The following is a 26,370-nucleotide window of genomic DNA, read 5'->3' as shown; positions in this document are numbered from 1 at the left end:
GCGCCGCGGGACCCCGCGACAGCACTGGCGGGGCGGGGCGGGGCCGGGGGCGGGGCCGGCGGCACCGACGCGGAAGCGGCAGGAGCGCTTTTTTAGGGCTGCCGCAGGTGGATACTGGTGGCGGCGTGAGGTGACTCGAGGTGCAGGGAGCAGAAGGGACGGAGCTGTGGCAGCAGGCCGGGCAGCGCCGTCTGCGAGGGGGAACGGGCCTGGCCTGTCCACGGCGAGAGGCGGGCCGTCCCTGGGGCCTGCCCCCCCTCTCCCCGGCGGGCCCTGATCCCTTCTCTTCTTCCCTCCCCGCAGGGATGCTGCTGCCCAGGCTCTTTGGCCGGTTGAAGGCAGCGGTCGTCGGGGTGGTGCATGTGGGAGCGCTGCCAGGTGAGCGGCGGCGTCCCCGGCAGCGGCACCTGTCAGCCCGGCTGCGGCCCGGAAGAGGGCCTGCTCCCCCGGAGCATTAGGCCGCCGCCCCAGGCTCCTCATGAAGTACCATAGGTTTGCACAATCCCCCCTTCCAGCAGTAGCAGAGGCAGGAGGCACTCCTGTGTGAGGAGCACAGGGAGCATGGGGTGGTTTTGGTGAGCCGTGTTTGAGGAGGCAATGCTTATAAAATCACAGAAAGGGGCGTTGGGACAGGAAACGGCTCTACCAGATGTCAGATAGAGCTCTCGCAGATCCCCTTGAGCGGCTGGTGCCCAGAGCTCACCAAGCTCCACATTTTCCCAGAAGCAGGCTCCTGGCAGTCTGGCCATCCTTCCATGAAACCGGACTATGTAACCAAGCTGCCAGAGAGCTCTTCACAGTCCACATTTCAGACTCAGTGCTCAGCTTTAGGAGCCCAAGTATCAGAAAAGGCTTTGGAGCTGTTCTCAAGTGAAACTCACTGAACTCTGCAAAATCCTATGTTTGCACATACATCCTATGAAGCACATACATCAAAGTTCAGATACAATCAACCTTGCAGATTAGAGTTTAAGATAGCTTTATGTAATTTTAAATTGACTCGTGTTTAGCACAGGTATTCCGCAGACCTAGAGGTCGGTCTTGCCATAGGCTGTATTGCATGGAACATCACTAATGCAAGGAAACCTATAATAAGTGCAGGAATAACAAGCCAAGAGCAGATCTGGTACAGTGAGAGATATAGCAGGTATTTATGAAGTTTGTGAATTACATTTAGAAGCTGAACAGTTACAGCAGACCTGACAAGTTCAGCTAACAAAAGAGATGCCACTAAGGCATGTCACAAGCACCCTTGTAGCAAGTTTATCCTATTTCTCCCTATTTCAGTGTGCCAGTCTCCATAGTTAACCTGAAGGCTGTTACTGTATGTGGTTTTGGTTTGTGCATGCCCTGAGTAAGCAGCATTACTCTTGCAGGGACACCAAGAAGTTCTCTTCCATTGACCCAGATCATTGATCAAGCTTGTCAAGAGGCAGAAGTTTACAAGAATGCTGGAGTTGTAAGTTTTGGGTTCCTCCTTCCTATGGCAGCATTTACACAAAGCTGCTTCTGCATAGGCAATATTTTTTTAATCGAGTCTATAATTCAAAGAGTCTTAAAGAACACAGTTTAGGAAGATGCTTAAATCCACATCTTTCATTTCAATATCATAAGTAGGCATTGATTACAAAACCTAAAATAAGCATCACATGCATCCAAAACAATTGAAAAAGCTTAGACTCAAACTGTGTAATTCGGCTTGCTTCAGTTGGATTACCATCAGTTTCTAAGAATCAAGTCAATTTAAGGAGAAAGAAAAAAAAACAAACATTGACTGCAACATGGGTAGTTGCTGACCTTCTAGGTATCTGGCTGTAGAATCCTTCATTATCCAGTCTGACAAGCCACTGTATTTTTAGCTCTGTGTAGTACTCTGGTTTCATGAAATCATGCAGGCATGCTGCACACACAGCCAAGGCATTGCAAATCTCAGTCACTTACAGGCTGCAGGATTGTCCCACGCTTGTGTTTGTACCAAAACACCACAGATTATTCAGGAAATAAAAATTAAGAGGTAAGCTTAGGAGTGTTTCTGCCCATTAACCCTTATATTCAAGCCCCTTGGCTGGAAGTATGCCAGCTTTGCACATGTAGAAGAGAAGGCCCAAAGGGCCAGTCTCAGTGAGAGGCAAGTTAAGGCAAGTACTACTGACTGAATTGCCACTGTACCTAAAGTGGAATAGTAATCTTCATTGGTCAGTAGATTTTAACATATACTTTTGGAAAGTCAGATATATTTGAAACATTTCATTGCACCAGTCTTTGGGTGTACAGTATTATGTACTTTTTCTGGTATGGTAAGGTGACATCCTAATGTCCAATGTTTGAAAAATATCTTAAATGAGCAAGTAGCCACTGCTCTGGGCTGTTGTTGTCTGCAAAACTTTAACAAGCTGTTTGAAACATTTTTAATGGTGTAAGTTACCATGAGACTTTAGAGACTGAACAAAATTGAATGTAAGAACTTAGTCTAAATTATAGAAGACCAAAGTAACAACGCAAGACAAGTCACATGAAGTAGATTATGAGCAGAGAGCTAGCAAATTAGGAAGAATCCTGGGAATTGTTTAAAGGATAAACATCAGTGTGAAAGAATGATGTTTACATAGCTGGGCTTGTGAATCAGATGGGCAAGTACAAGATGGCCGCCCAGTTAGAATAATCTTGTACTGCAAATTGTGGAGGGTGAGTAAATTTTTTTCCTTTTTGTGCCTGTTGAAGGAACAGGTGTGCAATAGCTCTGTATTCTGTACCATGACTTTATATTTTGACTTTACATTTACAGTATCACGATGATATGAGGTATAACGTGATTTGATTTACATCAGAAAAGTGGCAAGTGCTAGCCTTTGTCTTCCTGTGTTAGAGGAAGTGGTTATACAAGTGATCTGTAATTTGTAAAACCATTGCCTCGAGTTTGAGTGCTTGTTTACCCATTTCTTTATATACTAATTGCACATTAAAACTTCTATCAGCAGGTAGAAAACACCAAGTATACCTAAAGGTGAGGAAGGGTACATAAGCAGTTACTTTCACTGCTGACAATGTAACAATTTTAAGACAAGCTTTAAAATCCATTCTAACATGGAATTTTAATTTGGGGTTTATACTTTATTGTCTTTTCAAGGGTTGAAATAAATTTTGCTATTCCAGGTCTAAGTAGTTTACATTTTTTCCCCCCTATATTGCAGTCTCTGAACTTGAATGTATTTTTAAGTATAACTCTTGGGTAGGACAGATAAGGTGAATGCAGTCATTTTTCTGCACATTTGGACAAATTCAAGGCTTAAAGTTATGTGTAGTCAATTTGCTGTAGAAGTCACATCTGTGTACATTCCACACCAATCTTTGTTCTAACAATTGTAGCAGCAGTATGACCAACAAATCCTTATTAGTGCCATAAAGGTCAGAAATAGTCAGGAGAGCATCCATAAATATCAGTATAGCTGCCTAACACATTCTGCAACTTATTTGTTCATTTTTTCATGGTACTTTAAGAGAAAGGTAAGTTTTCATGATAGATACTTTAAGGAATTCCTGGCTTTTGAACAGAGATCACCACTCTTCCAAAGTAACTATCCAGCATATGTAATGGAAATATATTTGGGTTTGCCCCTCAGTATCTCAAGTGATCTGCTAAGATGTCTGCTTTTTCTTGTGAAAGAAGAGCTAGAAACTTAACAGTTTTTTTACACAGATGTTTCTAATGACAGTATTTCCAAATCTTTCAGAAGATAATTAACCATCTTGCCACAACTAGATGTTTACATATTTTCTCAAGTTGCTTGAATTTGTGCTAACATTTACAAATAAAGTATATGGTCTTGCTCACTCAATATGCATTGCACTTGGATAAATCATAGTATTTTCAGAAAAAGGTGACTTGTCTGGCACATTAGCAATTTAACATAATAAATATGAAAGATTTGTGATATTACAGCACAGTAATGAAAACAAGTGAGTGCTCAGTTAGGAAGCCATCTGTGCTCAAAATGTATATGCTTTGTACTTGTGTGTTGCTAAACAGTGAAATTCCCTAGGCAAGATTTTATAAGCAGCAAGCTATGAAGCATTATGATCCCTCCAATTTGTATCTGCTTTTGCTTAAGACAAATGCAAAATGTATATTCAAGTAAACTTTTATTCATTCTGTTCAGTCTTCGATGCTTCTTTGTAGCCAGAAAATAGAGCACAAGTTTCCTCTAATTTCATTGAAATAAATCACTTTACTACTAGTTGCTGTAATCTAGCTGTAGCTACTTGAGTAGCTGACAGTAAAGACAGTTAGAAATACACAAGTAAAACTATTTCTATTAAAAAAAAAAACAAACCCAAATCATAAAGTTATATTGAATTGCAAATATTATGGTGCTTCTTACCACACAAAATTTTGGTTTGCTTTTTTTTTTTTTTTTACCAGTGCTCATCCTCCTGATGCTTCATTTGTCTTTGTAACTGAAATAGGATTTGCTAGTACGTGTTTTACATTGATTAAAAAAAAAAAGTTTAAACCCTATTACTCTTAACTACAATGATAGTTGGGATTCAGATTAGAGTTTAATAACAGTTGAGATAATAATAACATAATATTCTGTTTAATAACAGAATAAAGTACTGTTTCTGCATAGAAACATGTAGGTAGTTATAACTTGGATTACAGAGATTAACATTTCGAATCTTAGCTGTATTACAGTAGAATAAAATAAACAAATACTTCCTATGGTATATCATAGAATCAGAGACTGGTTTACATTGGAAGGAGCCTTGAAACTCACCCAGTTCCAACCTTGTGGTGCAGGCAGGGATGCATTCCACTAGACCAGGCTGCTCCAAGCCCTGTCTAACTTGGCCTTGAACACTGTCAGGGATGGGGCAGCCACAGCTTCTCTGAACAATCTGTGCCAGTGTCTCACCATCCTCACAGGGAAGAATTTCTTCCTATGATTTAATGTAAATCTCCCTTCTGTCAATTTAAAACCATTCCCTCTTGTCCTGTCACTACCTGCCCTTGTAAAAAGTCCCTCTCTAGCTTTCTTGTGGGCCCCTCTAGGTACCGGAAAACTGTTATAAGGTGTCTCCAGAGCCTTCTCTTTAGGCTGAACAAGCCCAGCTTGCTCATAGAAGCTCTGTCTTCATAGTTTAGGCTGAACAAGCCCAGCTTGCTCATAGAAGCTGTCTTCATAGGAGAGGTGCTTCAGCCATGGATCATATGCAGGAGAATTGCCTAGTAATATATCTAATTATGTCTATTAAAGCAGTAACCTCTTGTTCTAGAGATAGAATTTTCAAAGGAATAGCTACAAAGCTATGACGACACAGGTCATAAATACTTTGCAAAGGCTCCTGATTTCCTTCATAAGGAGCACATGACTGTGGTGGTGGGAAAGGCTGTGATTATCTCAGTGTACATCTGAGCCTATATAATGATGGGTATAGTGCAAGGTATAGTCCCCTTTTCTTCCTGGAGGAAAGAGTAATTGTTTTAAGTTTGTAAAGTTTTGTATTAGTATGCATATGTTTGTAGGTAAGACCTTGCTGTTAAAGGAAACACTAAGATTAAATTTGTCCTAGGTAAAGGTTACATTAGGTAGATATTGAGCTAAAGTTTGGGTGATAGTTATACTTGCGGTTTATAGTGTTGTGACTACATTTGAGTTTTTTCTGCTGTGATATGTGTGTATGAGGCTGAAGTGCTTTAAGAGGTTACTTCTATAAGTGGAATAAAGCTATGGAAATTATTTTTCTATAAAATCAGAGAGCTAGTACATACATTGATACAAGAGACACTTTGCACACATATATAGCACTTCAGAAGTCATTCAAAGTAAAAAGAAAATATATTGTTTGAGAATTGTTTATAATGAGGCCATTATATATAAGCAACACTTAAATAATTGTAATATTCACTAGAAAAGGAACACAAAAGGTATTTGCTAGAGTTTACTTTTTATTATCCAGGTAAATTCTTCTTTGGAGGGTGCTATACTGTAGGTGCTCCCACCAACTTCTAAACTGTAAGATTAAGTTCCAAGAACTTGAATTCAACATAACTGTTTTCTTTCCACCATTTTAATTAGCTGCCTGATAGTAATGAAATCTGTTTTATATACATATCAATTCAGTAAACACAGAAATCTGTGGTGTTATTTTTTATATAAAATATGAAAGTTCTGAGTTAATGCATCTGTAATTCAGCTCTCACTATTTCAGACGTATGTTGTTCTTTTTTTAATTAAATAAAATATAATATGCAAAAGAACAGAACCTATTGGATGTTACCAAAAGAATAAGACTTTATTAAAGTAATACCAAAAATATTCACTGTAACTGTGGGCCTTGAGGGCATAGGAAGTGACAACTTCTGAAAACTGAATATAGCAAGTTCAAGGCAGAAGAGAGGAATGTTGGAATCGTCCCATATGCCTGCGTTTTGAACTAGAATTCACATGTACAGTAGCATGACTTATGTTTTTAATTAATTTTAAAATTAATTAATTCATTAATCTAATGGAATAATTTGCTTTATGCAAATCCTGAGCTGCTGAAGTAGTAGCAAGCCACGGAAAGCTCAGTTTCACTGTGGAATTTCTGTGGAATTCTGTGAGCTTGTTCTGTTTTTCCTGCTACTAGCACGGCTCTTCAGGAGCTGAGCATCTGAAGCCCCATTCCCAGATGTCTTTCTTCTTGTGTGTCCTATTGAGGTTGATTCTTGACTGCCTGAAAGCAGCTGGTTTGCAGACCCTATCTCCTTGCCCTTTTGATAAGCTTGGAGTTTCATAGATACCCATGTTTTGGTGAAGTCTGCCTAGCAAAGCATACTTAAGCCAAGCACCAAGGGCTTCTAGATTCTGTTGTCTCAAGGAAAATACCTGGGTTTGAAGAATCATTACATTTTTTTGTTTTGTTTTGCTAAAACAGTATAGGTCTACATTAATCCTTTTGCCAAATAGTGCTATTGACCAACTTTGCATTCTTGCTTAGACTGACCTAATATATTTGTGTACAGAGAACAAAAGACCAAGGGGTTTCTCTTTCTGTCGGTACCACAAAGGATTTGGTAACTGCACTTGAGTTTCAACAGCACTTGGTCAGTTCAGGTTTGTTGGAACAGTTGTGACCTCACTCCAGAGGAACAGCCTAAAGTTTGTGTCTTTTTTTTCCTTTTTTTTTTTTTCATTTCTGAAAATGCTGTGGGTTTTCTGAGGACTGGTTGTCATCTTTGTTGTATTGGTTACCTTCCATCACAGGTAGAGAAGTGTGGATGTTAAACTATACATTGAATTGGACATAGAAACAAAATCAAGACAGATGTTTTGATTAGTTGTCATATCTAGTTTTCCTTTGCCTAGCTGAGGTTTTCTGGGACTGGAATTCTGTAATTCAATATGCTGATGAACAGTAGCAAATAGTGTATAGGTCTAACATGGGGTGCTCATATTAGGTTGCTTTTTTCATTATCAATTGTGTCCTTTTGTTTTTAAGGTAGCATGCATTTGGGTGTTTAAATACTCAGCTGTAAGCCATTTGTTAAAGGTGGCTGAATGCTTGCACTGAATGCATGTGGGTCATGTGCTCGGTCTGACCGTGTTGTTCCACCAATGAATTCCACTCTGTTATTCTCATCCTCCATGTTAAGTATTTATTTATCATGTCTGTAGCTCACTCGGTAATTCAGCCATTAAATGCTGAGTGCATTTTATATACTGTCTTATCTTTTACTGCCAAAAGAGCTTCTACACTGCAACAAAGATTAAAGAAGCGTTACATATGAAAGTTTTTTTTTAAATGGAAATCTTCCCCCCCTCCCCCTTCCTGATTCTCTATGTTATTGTTAACCAGGCTTCTTTCTCTAATCTCTAGTTGGTTTGTTTTGGGTTTTTTTTCTAAAACATTGCTCTTTCTATTCTGGCTCAGTTACAATGTCTTTGAAACGTAAGCTCTCATTTTAAAGGATTAAGATATGTGACAGAACTCCAGAGAGCAAGGAATTTGTTTTCTATATGTACAATTAATCTATTAGACTTTTTTATATTTAGATTGAAGCTGGTGAGAAATGTCTAGCTTCTTTTAACATCCTCTCTGTAAAGGCAGACCATCAGACTTGAAATATATTTTAAGGCTATAGTTTTGTTATTAGTCCTTGACAAAATTATATATGACTTGCAGTTGTTGAAAACTTTCTGGTATATACTATACATGATTGGAAAAGTACAAGATAGTCAATAAATCTCATAAATTATATCTGTAGAGTATTTTTTAATCTCTCCGTTGTTCGCTAAGAGTATGTTTGTGTGGAGTGAGCAGTGTAGTAGATAATAAAGAGCAATATCTTCAAGTAATTCTGCATCTGGAATGAGAGAAATGTCTATAGTTAAAACCATGGTATTAGGAACACTGCAAATAGATATAGTAATAGTCAAACAAAAAAAATCCTTTATTTACCAAAAATAACACATTTTCTGACATTAATTTAATTGGAAATTGCCTTGATTATCTCTACAACCATCGTTATCCAAACATACTCAATATCCTATATTCCACTCGGATAATTGAAGTTTGACTTTACACTATTTTTAATGAGGTATAAGGTTTAACTCATTCGCCTATAGTTCACATTTTAGGATGGATCAAAAGAAATCAAATTGATGAATGTATAATTAAAATCACATTTATTTCTCTTCATGATTTCCCTGCAAATACCATGCTGTTGATGAAAGCACTTTTAAGAATGGTAATATGCATCAACACAATTTACTGTAGATAATCCTTCCTTTGAAGGAAAACCTTTAAATGCCTGTGTCTTTTAATACAGAACAGGATAATGGTAAACTAGCCATGTTTTTTAAGTTCCTTTTTTTCCAGTTTAATCATATTTCCTTATAATAATCTCTCCAGGATGGCTTGATAGTAGAAAACATGCATGATCTTCCTTGCACAGTATGTCCTGGGCCTGAAGTAACTGCAGCGATGACAGTCATTAGTGCCGCAGTGAGACAAGCCTGCACTCATCTTGCACTGGGTGCCCAGATCCTGTGTGCTGCAAATCAACAGGCAATAGCAGTTGCTCTTGCTGCAGGTAATAGAAATGACTTGTCAGTTATTACTGTTGTTTGCTATGGCATTTACTCTGTGCAAATTGTGTATTGTACTAACATAGATACCATGAAAAATGAGACATGAAAAGCTCACTGTACCCTGAAAAAGCAGAAATTAGGTTTTGAGAAAAATGCCTGCTTGATTATAATCGATGGTACTTGGGCACTGCTTCAGTCGGAGGCAGCTAAAAATCCCAAGGCCACTGCTGCAGCCTACTAGGTGAAACCTGTCTAAATATAATGATTAGTTTAAACCCACTCATGTCTAAAAGCCACCTTTGCTGTAACTCTGTTTACTTCACTGAAGTTATATTTAAGGATCAATTTAACCCACTGTGGATAAGCATCCTGTATCAGTATCTGATTATATATTGTTGTTACTACTGTTATCCATTGTAACTAAGTTTTCATTGCCTTTTTTTAAATGAATGGATGGAATTAAACTTTTATGTAATAACAAAAAATTGAGTGTATAGCTAGCCAAACTACTTAAAATTAAATTACGTTTGGGGAAATTAAATACAAATTAATCTATGTTTATTGCATGAATCCTAGACTTGCTAATCTTTGTGCTCCTGCTGCTTACTGAAGCAGTTTTAGTTATTTGTAACATTCCATGATTTAAAGATATGGAGTCTGTTTTAATATGGAAGGCTTTGTACTGTGCAAGTTGCCGCTTTCAAGGTATCCAGAACCTTGAGAACCTGACAAAACCAAGTATTTATTGCTGCAGTAAAACCTACATAAAAACCTAAAGCAAAAATGCTAACAAATCCAGTTTTAATTTTTAGGAATTGTATGCATGCAGAATATTTGAGGTACAGAGGCATTTGCAAAAATATTTATACATTTTTAAAAGCAATAGTCTAACCATTAGTGAGCTTTGTTTCCTTTTAGGAGCAAAACTGATCACTAAATAAGGTAAATAGTATGGAACAATGTATTTTTCTTACTTCTCAACAATTATTAATGAAGGAGAGAATGCCTGGAAAGCTTGGGGTTTGCTCAGCTCTGCTGTTGTTCTGCACTATTTGCTCTGTAACTGCAGAACACCACTAGGAAAGGCCTGTGTTGAATGCATTGCACTTCTCTAAAAATGATTGTCTCGAATTCACTGAGCAGCAAAGCAAAAAAGAAAAGAAAATAACTTGAAGGAAAATGGTAGTAAACTGAGTGCTGCTTTGTAGGTAGCAAATCTTTGACTATTTGTTCTGTAGCAGCTTAGTAGTGACTTTAATGTCAACACGGTTATAATAGGTGGCTGTTAATCATAGAATGATAGAATAGTTAGGGTTAGAAAGGACCTTAAGATCACCTAGTTCCAACCCCTCTGACATGGGCAGGGACACCTCACACTAAACCATGTCTGTTCAACCTGGCCTTGGACACCACCAGGGATGGAGCATTCACAGCTTCCCTGGGCAACTCATTCCAGGGCCTCACCACCCTTTCAGTAAAGAATTTCTTCCTTATATCCAATCTAAACTTCCCCTGTATAAGTTTTAACCCATAACCCCTTGTGCTATCGCTGCAGTCCCTAACGAAGAGTCCCTCCCCAGCATCCTTATAGGCCCCTTCAGATACTGGAAGGCTGCTAGGAGGTCTCCACGCAGCCTTCTCTTCTCCAGGCTGAACAGCCCCAACTTTCTCAGCCTGTCTTCATACGGGAGGTGCTCCAATCCCTTGATCACCCTCGTGGTCCTCCTCTGGACTTGCTCCAACAGTTCCATGTCCTTTTTTATGTTGAGGACACCAGAACTGAACACAATACTCCAAGTGAGTTCTCACAAGAGCAGAGTAGAGGGGCAGGATCACCTCCTTCGACCTGCTGGTCACACGCCTTTTGATGCAGCCCAGAATACGGTTGGCTTTCTGGGCTGTGAGTGCACACTGAAGCCGGCTCATGTTCATTTTCTCATCAACCAACACCCCGAAGTCTTTCTCCACAGGGCTGCTCTGAATCTCTTCTCTGCCCAACCTGTAGCTGTGCCCTAAAGTAAAGTAAGCCCTGCATAGTTTCACTAGAAAAAATACTTGAAAATGGTTTAGCTAAAAAAAAAAAAAAACTATGCAAAGGTAATGATGTTATTTTGTAAAGGGGGAAAGAAGTCAGCAGTATACAGCATTACTAGAAGGAGCTCAACATCAGCAACATGTGGTTATGCTAATAAACCTGTTGTGGATAGCCAAATAATAATAGATGAAATTACTAAATTTTCCTAACATATTGATGAGGTACTGTATAAATGTGAAAATAACAGTAATACATCAGGAGATGAGGCATCTGAGAAGGTTGAGAGATTTTATTTATTTATTTTGGTTCTTTTGGAGGCATTTATTTATTCTACTAGGCACCTAAAGGAAGGTATGCCAGCAAAAACATGCTTCTGTTTCTTCTGAGGTATGGGGCAATGACAGGAAAATAGAGGGAGATCTTGAGGAAAAGAAAACTGCTGTGTCTCCACTCTTCAAAGGAACAAGCAATTTCTCATGTAATCAAATAACAACTGTCCTGCCAAAACAGTTGTTGCCGACAGCCTTTACACTCCAGAAGGTTATTTCAGACTCCAGTGCTGCACACTTTTGGTTCAGCACACCAACTCCAGCACAGGGGCTCGATAATGCAGTTACCCAAGAGCGTCAATCTGGTGGGCCATGGTTCCTTCAGCCCTGGGCCTCAATGCAGGTCGTCATGGTGTCTGTTGTTTTGTTTTCCGTTCTGACTTCAAGAGGTTATGTTGAAAGCTGTCTGTTCATGAGGGTAAATATGGCAATATTAGGCCATTCAAAAAATTAGTGTCATTATATGTACAAATAGTGGGGGAGATCCATGCTACATCTTCCTTAATATTAAAGTCCTCTGCCACTCAACTTTTCACTCTTCTAATGTAGACATTTTAATTTAAAATACACTAATGTCGCTATGGAGCCATAAATCACAAAACATGGAGACAACACAGAATAGTACAGTTTTGTATTGATATTTTTTACTGGAATCCTCCTTAATCTCAAATACTTATTCTCAGAAAAAAAAAAACACCACTGCATAATACTTCATTTTAATGACATCCTCCAAAGCCCATGTTATCTTCGTTCTTTCCTAAAATGCTCTTTGTGGATAAGCAAGTCAGAATTTGTTTGTACAGTCACTTTTCAGTTGGTTCATTATTAACAGGTGTTCCATGTGGTTTTTAGAGGTGTATAATTTCCTGTTTGTAGTTTCTGATTTAATTAACTACATCTGCTTGAAGCAGAATGATGTATATAAGCAGGTTCTGTGTTTGTAGAGGAGATAAAAGTAAAAATGCTCCCTTATTTATTTTTGTTTAGCAGATATTACTTATCATCTCTCAGTGCTCAGGAATTGGCACAATATATTCACTGAGTCTGGGTCAGATTTAGGCACAGTGTTTGTGTTTTCTTTCTTACTTATCAGTGTGCCTTGTTTCTTGCAATTAACCATTGTGTTATTTACCTGGGCTCCTGTTGTTTGCTTCATATTAGAAGGGACTATGGTGTCTAAAGGAATTGCCCACAAGCCTTTAAGCTGATATCTATATTTTCTTTTGCATTAGTGAAATGTTTTCTTGGCTCTGAACTGCCTGTGTAGGCCTTTGCAAAGGAGATGCCAAGCCTTTCTAGTACATGGAGTATATGCTGGTGATACTCCCTTTATTATTTTGCACATTCTGCATGCTCTACATTACCAACATGTAGCAGTGATTAAGAAGAAATATATAACTGGCCGATCATTAACCTAATAAAGACAAAGTTAATGGTGAGAAGAAGGATTTAAAGAAAAATTGCCATTGCAGAATATTGGTCTGGCCTTCTGCTGATCTTCCAGGCATAAAACAGTCCCCAGGGCTGTATTTCTGTAGTGACGCACAGGAACACTCATATTCCAGTTACCCCTCCCTACTTGACTCTGTGGAGATTCAGAGCTTCAGTCTGGGTCTTGGGAGCAAGGACTGTAGGGTCTGCTGTAGGGTGCAGCTTCCTTACACCTTGAGCCTGTGTTACACTTGGCATGAATCAGGGCTCAGTTTGTAAGTTTTATCTTCTCTCATCTTATAAATCTAGAATAGCTCAGTACAAAGGAACTTAATCATGTAGTCCAGCTGGATCTCCACCTGACTTTGAAACTGCCTTTTTCTCCTTTAAGAATCATGTTACTGAAATCCCAGTTCTGAATTACTCTTCATCAATGATAATGACACAGTTGATAGCTGATTGAGACTTGATATCAGAAGATATCCCAGATATCTCCATGTCTTTTATAAATACAGTTTTGTTGTCCGAGACTGTTGCTTTCCCTCACACACCAGCATATATATCCTGCATGGGAATTCATGTGCTGCAGTTCATGATATGTTTAAGGTGGAATAGAATTGGACAGTATTGTATGCTGCTTTTTTGTTTTTCTTTTTAACTACCATTGCTGGTTAATTCTCTCCATTATTTTCACAACTCAAAAGTATTTGTCCATGTCAGATAAGTGGACTGGAGCACCTCCCATATGAAGACAGGCTGAGAAAGTTGGGACTCTTCAGCCTGGAGAAGATAAGCTGCATGGAGACCTCATAGCAGCCTTCCAATATCTGCAGAGGGCCTGCGAGGATGTCAGAGAGGGACTCTTCATCAGGGACTGTAGCAACAGAACAAGGGGAAATAGGTTTAAACTTAAACAGGGGAAGTCCAGGCTAGATATAAGGGAGAAATTCTTTGCTATGAGAGTGGTGAGGCACTGGTACAGGTTGCCAAAAAAAAAGTGGTAAATGCTTCATCCCTGGCAGTGTTTAAGGCCAGACTGAACAGAGCCTTGGGTGACATGGTCTAGGTGAGGTGTCCCTGCAGGGGGGTTGGAACTTGATGATCTTAGGGTCCTTTCCAATCCTAACTGTTCTATGATTAGTAATGCTATGTGGCAGGGAGGCAGCAAAATTGAGAACTTCAGCAGGCATGTGCATTCCTGGGAGCATCTGCGGCTGCCATGGTGCAATGCTGAGCGTGGAAGGAGCTGCTGCAAGACTATGTCCTGAATGGCAAAGGGCCTTCACAGCATGGAGACTGTGTGCCTTTAGCATCAATAGCAGCCAAAGTTGATACTCCTCTGAGTTTTCATTTTCAGCATAAAATTAGTCTTTCCAATTATTTTTGCATTAGGAAGGTAAGAAGCGCTGGGAGCCAAGATTTACTGCACCTATAAAACAAGATATCACCAGTAAAGTTAACCTGCAGCATCTTGCCTTTGTGTAAAGGCAAAGAGGTTTGCCTGAAGTCCAAATTTCAACAGCAACCAGGAGCAGAAGCTGGATCCCATCTTTGTGGAACAGTAAATCCTTGCTCTCAGGTCCTTTTGACTTTGCAGCTGAAGAGAAGGAGCATACTTGAGAAAGTGCTTCTCAGTGGCTGCATCCAATTCACTGTCTTGGACTGTTAAAATGCAGTGACATGTACATTTTCAGCATTTAAGATGGATGTTTCTTCCATCAGCTCCATCTTGCACTATTTTCTTACCCAGCAAAAAAAGTGTTTCAGTCTATCTTTTTTTTCTCCCCTTTTAATCATAAATTAGCATAGCAGTGAAAATAAAAAAGAAGAAATAAAGCTTTTCTCTACAGTTAGACCTTCACAGCTGTTTAGGTAAAGGTGTTTAAATATGACTAAATTAAGTGGATTAGCACTAACCTGTGAAAGAGAGACAAACTTTAGTTCTTTGAGCAGGTGCTGCCACAGCTACTTATTTGATTTACATGTTCTTAATACAGTCTTGAAGTTCTGTTTGTAGGTTTCATTGGAAATTTCCTGTTTTTGTTTTTCAGTGAGATGACAAAATTGCTTTGTTCCCATGTAAGTCAGAAATAGGACTGTCTGTTAACTATTCAATGGCTATTACTTTTCAACTTGCCAAATATGAAAGTAAGGAATAGTATCATTCTCACAATTTTGTGAGCATAAGAATGAATTCATTAATGGGATTTGATTATGGCTTCATAGTGTAATGATTTGGTGCCTGCATCTATTACATTTGGTTAAAGTTGGTATTTTCATAGCCTTCAAAAATCCAGATAAAGAGTACAGCCTTGTTAAACTATGTAAATAATCCTAATGTTTAGCAGAAAGTCTTAAATTACTAAGTTAAGGGAAAACAAACCAAACATCACCAAACAACATGGAAGCGGTGACTTCAATAAATTAAATTACTCTGTGAATAGCTCGTTCTTAGACATTGATTGCTATGAAAATGTAACATATCTCTAGAGTCATCAACAGTCTTATGATTAGAGAAGTCATTTTATATAACTCTGAACTGTGCTGTACAATGCAGTATCTATAGAAATAGAACCCATAGCTTGCTTTCCTAGATGCAGAAATCTCAGTCTACCTATTTACAGTGTGTTTATTACCCAACATCTACTAGCACTTTTAACTATACTTGTGGTACACTTTATCTTTGGATCCTGAGAGTAATCCATGCCTTTCAGTCACTAGTCTCAAGGCACAGGACAGCTTGCATTTGATTTGGCATCCATCTGCAATGTTTCTTGTTAGCTTGATGTTTCTTCTCTGTGTTGCTAAGCAATACAGGCTCTTCTCTATCAGGCATAAGCTTCTGTTTCTGCAACTTCAGGGCTTTTGGAATGAAACTGAAATTATAAAATAAACAGGCACCTTGTCATTTGGTAAATACATTTTAAAGATCGTTTATGTTTGTATTCAAAATGTGCTAAAGTGAGGCCTCTGTTGCCGAAGCAGTTCTCTGGTGGGTGGGATTGCATTCTTGATGGCTGCTTTCACATGCATTCATTTCCTTGAGATGATGTCAGCTCTAATTAAACGTGCAGCTGACTCCAAAGCTGGAGCAGCAGCAGAGCTTCATAAGGGCTTGGAAGAGACCTCTAAAGCGTACTAGAAGAACAGCAAAAGACAAGATGAATGCAGAGCTTTTGCACATGTGTTAAGTGACAGGTGAAATAAACTTCAAGGCTATGAAAGACTGGAGAAAAGAGGGGAGTCAGAATTCAGTCTTGGTGTCTCACAGCTGTGGGCTTGCTACACTATGGCCCAAGGCTCCAGGATTTCAACACAGAGATATTTCAAGGCTTTGTCCCTGAGCATAGATGAATGGACTGTGAAGTCATTGCTATTCATAATCTTCCTTTTCGGTATCCATCCCACAAAACCTTCCTAGTACAAAAAAATAATTTACTATGGTGTAAACCATAGACATGGTAGAGTTGATGGTTGGAGCAGAGCAGAAAATGTTTCAGTCTTGCCAAACCTCATCTTTTTGTACCTTTGGCAGAGCTCTAGAAGTAATTTGTTGATGTGGTTCTGTGTAGATAAAACAAGATACATTCAGATGGAGGTTGTATATAATGTATATAATAATATAGGCTGTGTTTCTTACCTATTTTTGTAAAGAAAGAAGACAATGCTATTCCTCTCTGCCCATTTCCTTGATGCTTTTTGACCTGATGGACAACTTCACGTGTATTTAGTGAAATAGATGTTGGGAAGGATATAGTACAGTGAAAGAGTATCTGGAAAGAGGGGAGAAACACAAGTTGATTACTCTTTTGAAGAGAAGACACATCACTGAGATTGAAGGGCTGTGTTCTGACCTACCTGCTTCTTTGTTGGCACATGCCCACACAGCAAGAGGCAGGTCCTGTTGAACCCTAACTATTCTATTATTCTATGACAGGGTATGTGGCTGGCTCTTCTCAGGAACAAACTGATAAGGGCAGGGAAAAAGAAGGGAAATGGGGTGGGTAGGGAGAAAACTGGTGTTCTCTGTGCAGGAGGTGAGAGTTGAAGGCAGTAAGATGGAAAGAAGCTGGAGATAATATAGACAGAAAATAAAAAATGTAAACTTTAAATATGTGGAAAAGCAAGGTTGGTTAGTCCTAGAGCTTATGGCACAACTTGTGTTAGGATTAGGTAAAAGTGGAGTCAGGCTGGATTTTATTTGGGTTTAGAATTTCTTTTTTTCAGGCTTCAGTTTTAGCTAAGATATTGCTAATTTTGTGTTTTTCAGGTCTTGATTTTATCCGTGCTGAAGGGTTTGTGTTTTCTCATGTTGCTGATGAAGGGATTATAAATGCCTGTGCAGGTAACCTGCTACGATACAGAAAACAAGTTGGAGCAGAGAACATTCAGGTTTTCGCAGATATTAAAAAGAAACATAGGTAAAACCAAGCAATATTTTATGTAAATACGAATGTAATAATGATTTTATTTTTCTAATTTTTTTTCTCTTTTTAATGCTTATTTAGTGTCAGGAAAGTTAATAATATAGGGAGAATTTTATTGATCAAGTGAGGTCTTGCAGTGCTATTAGGGTCATTATGTGCTATTATGTTTAAAAATGAATGTGCACCTGTTAGCTCCATGTTGCTGCATCTGGTTTGCCATTGTTTAACCTTCAAGATTTATAAATGCAGGCTGAAAAAGTTCTGCATCTGGTATTAGGTTAGATTTTGTATACTTGGCTGTTATATTTAAACAAATTTTCTTTCTGCAGGCTAGGTATACAAGGTTGTTTTCAGTTATGCAAGCAGTTGCCATATAAAAGCATCCAAATCATAATATTATGGCATTTTAAAAGAGCCATTCTCTTTTTTCTCCTTCCTGCCAATAATACTGGTTTCTTCTACTTAAATCAGCACTGTCTATGTATGGATTATATTCTACGATTATCAAACAGAAAGAACTTCTGACAGATGAATCCAGTTTCTTTTCTGCTGATACTCTATCATAACTGTCACCTGGTACTTTCAGCTATTTAGATGTCACTCTTTGTTTTTTTTCTCCCAGAAGAACTGCTCAAGTGTTATGTATTATACATGCTAAATAACCTAATTAAAATGTTTGTGCGTAGTATGTGTGTAATCATGAGAATAACCAAGTCTGGGAGATATTAAAAACCTAATAAACAGGTAATAAATTTCAAAGTAGAATGGAAACAATGCAGAGTGGCCAAATTAAGCTTTTACAGTCCTTTCAGAGTGGTTTCTTTCTAATGATTTATATATATATAAAGATATATGTATATATGAATAAAAATACACTGCATTAGACTATTTTCCTAAAAAAAAAAACCTGATAGCATCATGTGACTTTTTCTTTGTCTTGACAATTGATGAATTGATATTTGGATTATACTTCTTGTTATTCAAAGGGTTTGCTTTTGAATAAAGGAAAATATGTTTTTATTTCAGGCAGATTCATAAGCTGAAAAGGGAATGTTAAAGTACATGTTGGTTGAGCTTTCTAATGTAGAAAAATATGCCTGCCACTGAGAGCTGCTAGCCTCCTCTTCTTTAAATGTGCAGAAACTATTTATATAGTCTACTTGCTGTGTTGCAACTACCCTCCATGTGCTAGTTTTAGGGTGCCTATTTCTCTTAAGCCTCATTTCAATCTCATTGTATGTATTTATTAGTTAGGCCTGCCTTTCTGCAGCTGCAGAAATGAAGTTAGTGTATTTCCTTTCCCGTCCATCGCACTGCACATATATGCTGCCTCTGAATATGGCCAGAGCATGACCCCCCCAAGAGTGTTGTCCATCCAGGCAGATCCAGGAAAGAGGCTGTCTCCAGCACCACTCATCAGTGCAACATGTCAGCCATAGCCATTGCTTTCTACTTAAATATAAATACTGAAATAACAAAGTCAGCTGTTGAACCAGCAATGGCTGGACTTCTTACAAAGTTTCGAACGGTTTAAATTAAAAGCTGCTTTTGCTATAGGTTTCATACAAAGTGCATCACCCATATATCAAAGACAGCTGTTGAAAAGCTAGGTTGCAGGTAATTGGTGTTTGCAACTACTGTGTAAGATGATTCCTGTGATTAAATCATAGGTAATAACTATACTTGCTGTTAGTTGGACTTTGTAAAATGGAGGGTGTTAATTCTGTTCTAGCAACAGAATCTGATTTATGAATGACTGCACATCCATAACTCCCGCTTGAAGTCAGAACTGTGTGTGTGCTCAACACTTCTGGAATACAGGTGCTTGACATATAAGCAGCTGTCTCAATTGACACTTGGTAGCTCACACTCAGCAATCACTCTTTAGAGACGGGAGACCCAGAATGATAGACAGATCAATTATGATTCCCTGATGGAAAAGGCTGGGTTTTTTTCTTCTTGTTCATGTTGCAATGTTACTTCCCGGTTTAAAACAGTATGCTTGCCGTCTCTCACAAAGCTTGCCTTTGGTTGTTCTGACAGCAGGAAAGATGAAGAAATACAGTTAGACTGAACATTCAACAAGGTGAATAACAAACATGTGTGCCAACAGTAACCACAGGGTATGTTCATGCTGTTGACAGTGCTCACGCTCTGACGGTGGATGTCAGCGTGGCCCAGACCGCTTTGGCTGCTGAGCTCTTCCTGGCTGATGGGGTTATACTGACTGGCACAGCAACTGGACTGCCCACAGATCCTCAGGAGCTGAAAGGTGAGAGCTGTCAGACAAAGGTAAGACAATGGGCAGCAAATCTGGATTAGTGTAGAAAGAAATCTATATCTGCTGCTCCTTAAGGGATTAAAAAAAAAAAAATAGAAGAGGCAAGAAAAAAACATCTCACTGTTGGGTTTGATTTGATACAGCAGAACTTATGTGATTGAGGTGCTATTCAGATTGACTGTCTTGTGGTTCTAAACAACAATTTGTTGGGATGAAAATGAGAATTATTTCAAGCCTTTGTAACACTGAATTATGCTGAGGCTTAAATACAAAGAAAATATTAAAAATGTCCACAAAATTATGTAAAAAAATCCCACAACTTCTCATTTCTAACATGTCTTCATACAAAAAGAAGCTACCTTATAGCCCTATTAGAAAGCTACCTAACTATAAATCTTTCCATTGAAGAATAAGGCATTTTTATCTTTCACAATAGAAATTCAAGTCCTGAAAGAAAAGGGGAATTTCAATAAGGCAACATTCTGATCAGTAATACCAGGGGAAGTACTGCTTGGAAGATTTCAGAAAGAGTACAGGTTCACTGGCAGATACACGGATATTACATCAAAATATTTTTTAAATGGGGTGTGGGAGGGTCATTTGACCCAAGTTGTTACCCTTTCCAAAGTGTTACAAGTTTCTTCACATTTTTCTATTGGCATAAGTTTGAGCTGTTATGAAATTGGATTGCTCCCATGCTGGAATTAAAGTTCTGTCATGGTGGCATTTAATTTTCATCACTAATTTTAATTTAATCTCTTGAATTTGAGGGTCTCTCCACATAAAATAGAATGTGTAATTCATTTTTTTTAGGGTTTACTTTTGCTGACACGCTTTAACTTGTCATGTTTTGAAGTTCTAGTGCAGAGTGTACTGTAGTCAACTTTTGTTCACTGATCAGCGTGAAAAACATACTTTACTTGCCATAGATACCTGGGCCTCAAACATCTTTTGAAATAACATGAAATTATTCAGTGTTTTCAGGATTTTTGTCTATATCATATGTACTTAACAGCATTTAAAATGAATGTTGAACTTGTCAAAATGGAGTCTTATTTCACATGTTAAACTTTTTGCCAGATAATGGGTTATAAATGGCTGTGCTTCAGTCACCAATGTTAAAATGATGGGTTGGTGTGAACACTGAGCTCTTGAATTGGTTGAGTTTTTTGGTATAGAGAACTAGAAATGATACATGAAACAGGTGACCCAAAATTTAGGCCTGTTTTAGAGACTGCAGAATTTCTTTAATCATAAGCTTCATCCCTGTCTGCAATTAACGCTCCTATCACTCTCAATGCAAATTAAGTAATTTAAAAAAAAATATTGTATAATTCTTAGGACAAAATCCTAGGTTAAATTCTGCTTTCACATATGCATGTGCAACCTCTATTCATTTCCTGCATCAAAGAGCAAAACCTGACCTCCAGGCCCAAAGGTTTTTTATCACAGGATACCAAACAAATAGCAGCATGGCTTCTGCTTTTCTTCTATGTGAATAAACATGTCAGTCTGTCCTGCTCTCTTTGTGGGTCCGAAGAACAAAATGAATCGGAGTTGGCAGTTGTAATGAAATACACACATTAATTTTGTGTTTGAATTTGTGCTATGAAAACAAGAGTCTGAAGATCATGGGTTTATTTTAACTTAGGTCACAGCACTCTGGATGTTAGCAGACCCTCTCATGAGAATTATGTCGGCTTAAAACAATTAAGAGAAGAACTTAAAAATCAGTATTCCAGGGTATAAGGAAATGACAAATTAGGCATAACTGTGTCAGCAGATTCTTAAAAGGAATCAGATCTGCAGTCTACAAAGCTGGTGTTGATGTGAGTGAAATTTTGCTTTTCACGAATTTATGCAGCTCTGGAAGTGCTGTGTTACAATGATACACACAATTGGGTACCTTTCATCACACTGCAAAGCATCTCTTGAAAGCAGAACCAAGAGATGGATGAGATTTTTGTCATGTCTTCTCTTCAGCTTTGTTGTGCGGTAATATAAGAGTGGTTTTGTCTTTGTGTCTTTATGTTGAATTGACTGATTTGTGATGGGGTGGGGGAAATGAATGTTCCCCTGTCAAACAACGGAACTGTATTAAGTAGGATTTTGTTTGTAGCTTGTGTCACTGCCTTCTTATAGGCAACCATCAGCATTGTCCTTTGCAGAGGCTGGCAGGGCCCGGGGCATACGAGGATGCTAGTGGTTGATGTAGTACTAGGTCTAAAAGTCAGACTTCAGGTTAGTAAGGATCTCTAGTTAGTAAGGATTCTCTTTGGATCCAACTGCTGAAATACCTGCCTTGCATCCAGTCTGTATTTTAAGTGACTAAATCTTTGCATAACGACTGCTTAGTTGTCTCTTTAAACAAAGCAGATGGTCTCAACTGAGTAACCAGTGGCAAACGGGGTACAGCAAGAAATCCAACAACTGGCTGTGACTGTCACCTCCTTAGTTATTGTTCATAAAAGGGTTATTGAGGCTGATTCACCCTCTTGCCTTCTGATGATACATTTAGGTCAAAATAGAGGCTGCTGCCTTTGTGGTACTCTTGAAATAAATAAGAGATGTGAGTCTGATCGGTGCTTTTTGTAAGCCCCACATTTAATAACAGTCATTTGAATTAAAAGAAAATGTGTTTCAGTGGAGCATTACCATAAACATAGTGTTGTGTACGGTACAGTGATTTCTGCATATGAAAAAGCTGTTTAAAGAGGAGTAGTTGAGCAAGTTATTGGCACAGTGGTGCTTATTTTTACGCTACTCTTCACCATTGTTTTCAAGCTAGGAGCATTTGGCCTTTATTTCATGTAACTTGTGCGTACCATAGTTCAAATCCTTTCATTGTGCTTTGCAACCAAGCACTACTTTATTTGATTTTATTAAAGACATGTCTGCAGATTACTGTCACAAGAAAGAGCACAGTGCCCTCTAGTTACAGTTTACTGAAATAGAGAAACGTGCAAGTTCTGTAAAATTTAGGATCTTGTTACTGTAACATCAAAAAAATGTCTCCTCTGTGTCAAAAAAAAAAAATAAAATATATATATACTCAGGAAAAGAAAGGCAAGAAGGCTGAAAGATTTAAATCGCTGTGTTTAGAGACATCTCGACAGTGACTGAACATTGCCATGCAAAAGCATATCAAACTGCTGTTGCTTTATTTTCTTTTTAAAGTTAGGATTTGTATTAACCCAGACAATAGACAAATCACCTTGTACTAATCAACTTTAGGCCCTGATGTGCTTGGAAATGACGTAGAAGTACCTTCTGTAGCATACCTAATTAGGTACCCCAGTCTCATTGCAGACTGGGCACTCCCATTGTCATTTCCTCACATCATCACTCTGAATAAACCTGCAGCTCAGAAAGTGTGTGTGGACTCCATGTGTCATGTATGGATGACAGCACGAGTTAGATACCTTGCTCCTTTGGAAAGCTTTGGAATTTTTGTGGTTTCACAACAGTCTCAGGTTTTGCTGGGTTTTCCTCCCTGCTAGGGCTACATGACTGTCTTACACCCAAGTAATTATGCTCTGTTTTAATTATTTGGCTCCTAATTTTTCCTGGCAATATGAAATAATTATAAAATGACTACAGCTAATGTGTCTTATGCATTTGTCCTAAAACCAAATATTGACTTGGAATGCAGTTCCCTTAGGAATACTGTATACAAATACTGTTGCACACACCCTTGGTCAGTTGTAGAACCTTAATTATGCATTGGCGTCTATGTAAAGCAAATGTGATGCTTCTAAGAGCACATAGAGACTATATAGGTATTGTGATTTTTCTAGAACAGGGTTTCAGTAATCATACTGTAAATAATGAAAATTTAATTATTTTGTTCCTGTAAGCAGGATGACTATAAAATAAAAAATATGTGTAAAAATAACTGCAGTTCTAATTATATATACATGATCCATCTGATTTATTAAAAATTTTCAATAAGGACTGTGTGAAATGGTTTTATTTTTGTGTTGAAATATTTGTAAGAAGGAGTTATTGTTCCTACATGGAAAAATGGTAGGTCATGTGACCTAAAAAGAGATTCAAGAGCATTTTAATTGATCCCCTTTCTTCAGTTAAGTAGGAAGGTGATAAATAATTAGTCTTCCCTGAAGCATAATTAATAAGTAAGGCTGCTGATGAAACTTCATTTAAACAAAGTGTTTTGAAGCAGACTCTTATATGTTGCATATGTGCTTTCTCCAGTTACCTCAAGCTCTGACCATCTTATATCAGTCTGTTGCCCATTAAAGTAAAGTGTTTAAAGGTCAGAAATAATGCCTCACAACATTTCTCTAAGGGATGAAGCATCCAGTCCTAGAAATAACTCTGAGGATGGTCAGTTTGAAATGAGAGGATGAGAAGGATGCTTAGTAATTCTTGGACTGGGATATTTTTTTATTTCTTTTTCCAGGGCTAGTACTGACCCAAGTTCTGCAGAAAATACTCTTAAATAGCTTCTATCTATGGGGAACTTTTCCATGCTTAAACCAGCCATCCCCTTTTTGTTTTGCTCTAAAAAATGGGAACTGCGGTAGCTGAGCCATAGATCCATTTCCTCACAGCCATATCTGCTGGAATGTATGCATTTCATAGTGAGCCATGCACTGGAATCCACCTGTTTGATATTTTGTTTATTTCTCATTTTGGAGCCAGGTAAAGGGTCAGATGATAAAGTGACACATGTTGTCTATAGAAAACAACAAGGGCTTTTTTTTCCATTGCCATTCCCAGAGAGAAAAGTAGTCTTTATCAATATTATCTTTTGCTCTCTGGAGCTATCAGTGTAGCTTATATGACTGCTGCTTGCTTTCCTACTTTTGAGTTCCTGAAATTTATCATGAAGTAGAGGACACATTCCTTTCCCCTGTGAATAAGGCTGCTCTTGTTTCTTCACTGAAGATCTTCTACTATTTGTCAACGTAGCATAAATTCAGCAAGGATATCTGGCAGAAATACACACCAGTCCAATTACCATTACTGTGATTTAAACTGATGACGGAAGAATTGTAATAAGCACAGCTCTGCTGAATAGTTCTGCCACTGTAATGTTCTCACCAGACTTGCAAGAAAGAATCTGAGTTGATATGACAAATCAAAACAAGAATGGCATCCTATTCTTGTAGCTGTATTTTGATTACTTCATGGGAAGACTGGGGAGGTGATGACATGTCTTAAGGTGAGAGAAACGGAGAACAGTGTTGAGACTCCACATGAAGCATAGTAGCCCACAGAGTCATTCCAGTGCATACTTTGTCAAGACAATAGATATGGTTTGCCTAGAATCTATACTGGCTGCTACTGCAACACAGTAGTAAACAATAGCTCCTTTCTATTTAGGTGTAGTACCTCTAGCACATCTGAGCCTCTAAGCACGATGCTAACAATTACAGTAAGTAAAAGTGCTGTGCAAAAACTTCCTGCATCTAGCATCTCTTCCTACCAGGGATGTGGAGTAAAGACAAATTCGTAAGGGGACTATAGTAAAATGCAGTACATTCTCTGCCAGACAATTCAACTTAATCTTGGTTAAATCTTGTTCCTTGAGAATAAAGACGGGTACAGGTATGGTATTGAGACCCAGCTTTCATATCTTACAAAATAGTGAGGGCTAAAGGAGTTTTTTTCTAGAGAAGTTGTTTCATTCTATAGAAGTAGTAAGAGATCCTGGGATCACTATCGTCTTGATTCTCAACTTTATTGTTGACAAACTGCGTAAATTAAAGTCTTGGCAGAGTTTCAAAGACAGACTTAACCCGAATTTTGGTTTTCTTCTTTTCAGAGGTTAAAGATACTGTGAAGATTCCTGCGCTGGTTGGGTCTGGAGTGACTCTAGAGAATGTGATGAATTACTTGGATGCAAATGCTCTAATAATTGGCTCGCATTTCAAGAAAGAAGGTTATTGGGCAAATGCTGTTGATCCTAACCGAGTAAAGAAATTTATGGAACACATACGTAAACTGAGAGAATGAAATTGTCAGTAAACAGTATTTTTTTGTGTGTCTGTATAAATGTATTATGATGCATCATACAGAATTAAAGCACAAATGTGTGGTTGAAGGGCTAATAACTTGAAATGAAAACACTCATCATCTCCATAACTAGCTTGGAAACATGGTGGCACTTACAATAAACTTGTTCTCTGATACATGCTTCTAGGCAGCACATTTCTGTGGCACTCAAAGCCAGTGTTAACACAAAACCAGCTTTCTGAAGGCTTGTGTAATGTATTCTCTCCTATAAGTAAAATGCTATGGAGTTTAAAAATTTGTAGTAAATACCCATCACAGGTGAGCTGAGTTTTGTTTTGCTTGTGAGTACAATAGAATGCCCTTAGTTTACAGCTAAGAGTATTGTAAATTGGACAAGTTAATTACTCTTTCAGTTTCCCCATCTGTAAAATGATGATAATAGAACCTGTATCACATGGGGGTTGTAAGACATAATAAATGAATGAATGTACAGCTATTTCATCTCTTCAAATGAAGGGCTCTTTTCAAGTTCAAGATCATTATTTTTTTTTCATTAGAATTGTGCATTTATTACAAAAATGTAGTAATTGTACCCCATATAAAAATTTAGGATAATTGGGAAATTGATTTACTTACAATACTTATTAGGCGGTAAAAGTAAATGTTTAATTACATTTTAAGTAGAGTTGGAATTTAGTTAAAATGTTTTCACAAAAAATGGAAATTTTAATAAAGGTTTATTATTATTTTTCAGAAAGCTCCTACAGCTTTGTACCTCTCCAGACTAGTATTAGTGATGTTAAAACCTGCC

General features: G+C 38.1%; 1 protein-coding gene across 1 annotated transcript; it reads left to right on the top strand.

Moving 5' to 3' along the window:
• Positions 1-104: 104 nt before the first annotated feature.
• Positions 105-25,756, top strand: LOC101877848 (uncharacterized protein F13E9.13, mitochondrial-like). Its single transcript, XM_034073129.1, has 7 exons — positions 105-130; positions 304-378; positions 1,377-1,459; positions 8,896-9,076; positions 17,140-17,290; positions 19,441-19,568; positions 25,369-25,756. Exons 2-7 carry the CDS (start codon positions 306-308, stop codon positions 25,557-25,559), a joined length of 807 nt encoding a protein of 268 aa, XP_033929020.1. The 5' UTR covers positions 105-130; positions 304-305; the 3' UTR covers positions 25,560-25,756.
• The last annotated feature ends 614 nt before the right edge of the window (positions 25,757-26,370 follow it).

Source organism: Melopsittacus undulatus, chromosome Z, assembly GCF_012275295.1.
Source record: "Melopsittacus undulatus isolate bMelUnd1 chromosome Z, bMelUnd1.mat.Z, whole genome shotgun sequence".
Classification (NCBI taxonomy): domain Eukaryota; kingdom Metazoa; phylum Chordata; class Aves; order Psittaciformes; family Psittaculidae; genus Melopsittacus; species Melopsittacus undulatus.
Note: the sequence above shows the minus strand (reverse complement) of the source record. Positions and strands in the feature narration are given on the sequence as shown.

Coding starts and splice junctions, on each gene's coding strand:
- LOC101877848 (XM_034073129.1), top strand. CDS start 306: ATGCTGCTGCCCAGGCTCTTTGGCCGGTTGAAGGCAGCGGTCGTCGGG. Junction 1,460..8,895: donor TTTACAAGAATGCTGGAGTT/GTAAGTTTTGGG, acceptor TAATCTCTCCAG/GATGGCTTGATAGTAGAAAA. Junction 17,291..19,440: donor GATATTAAAAAGAAACATAG/GTAAAACCAAGC, acceptor TGCTGTTGACAG/TGCTCACGCTCTGACGGTGG.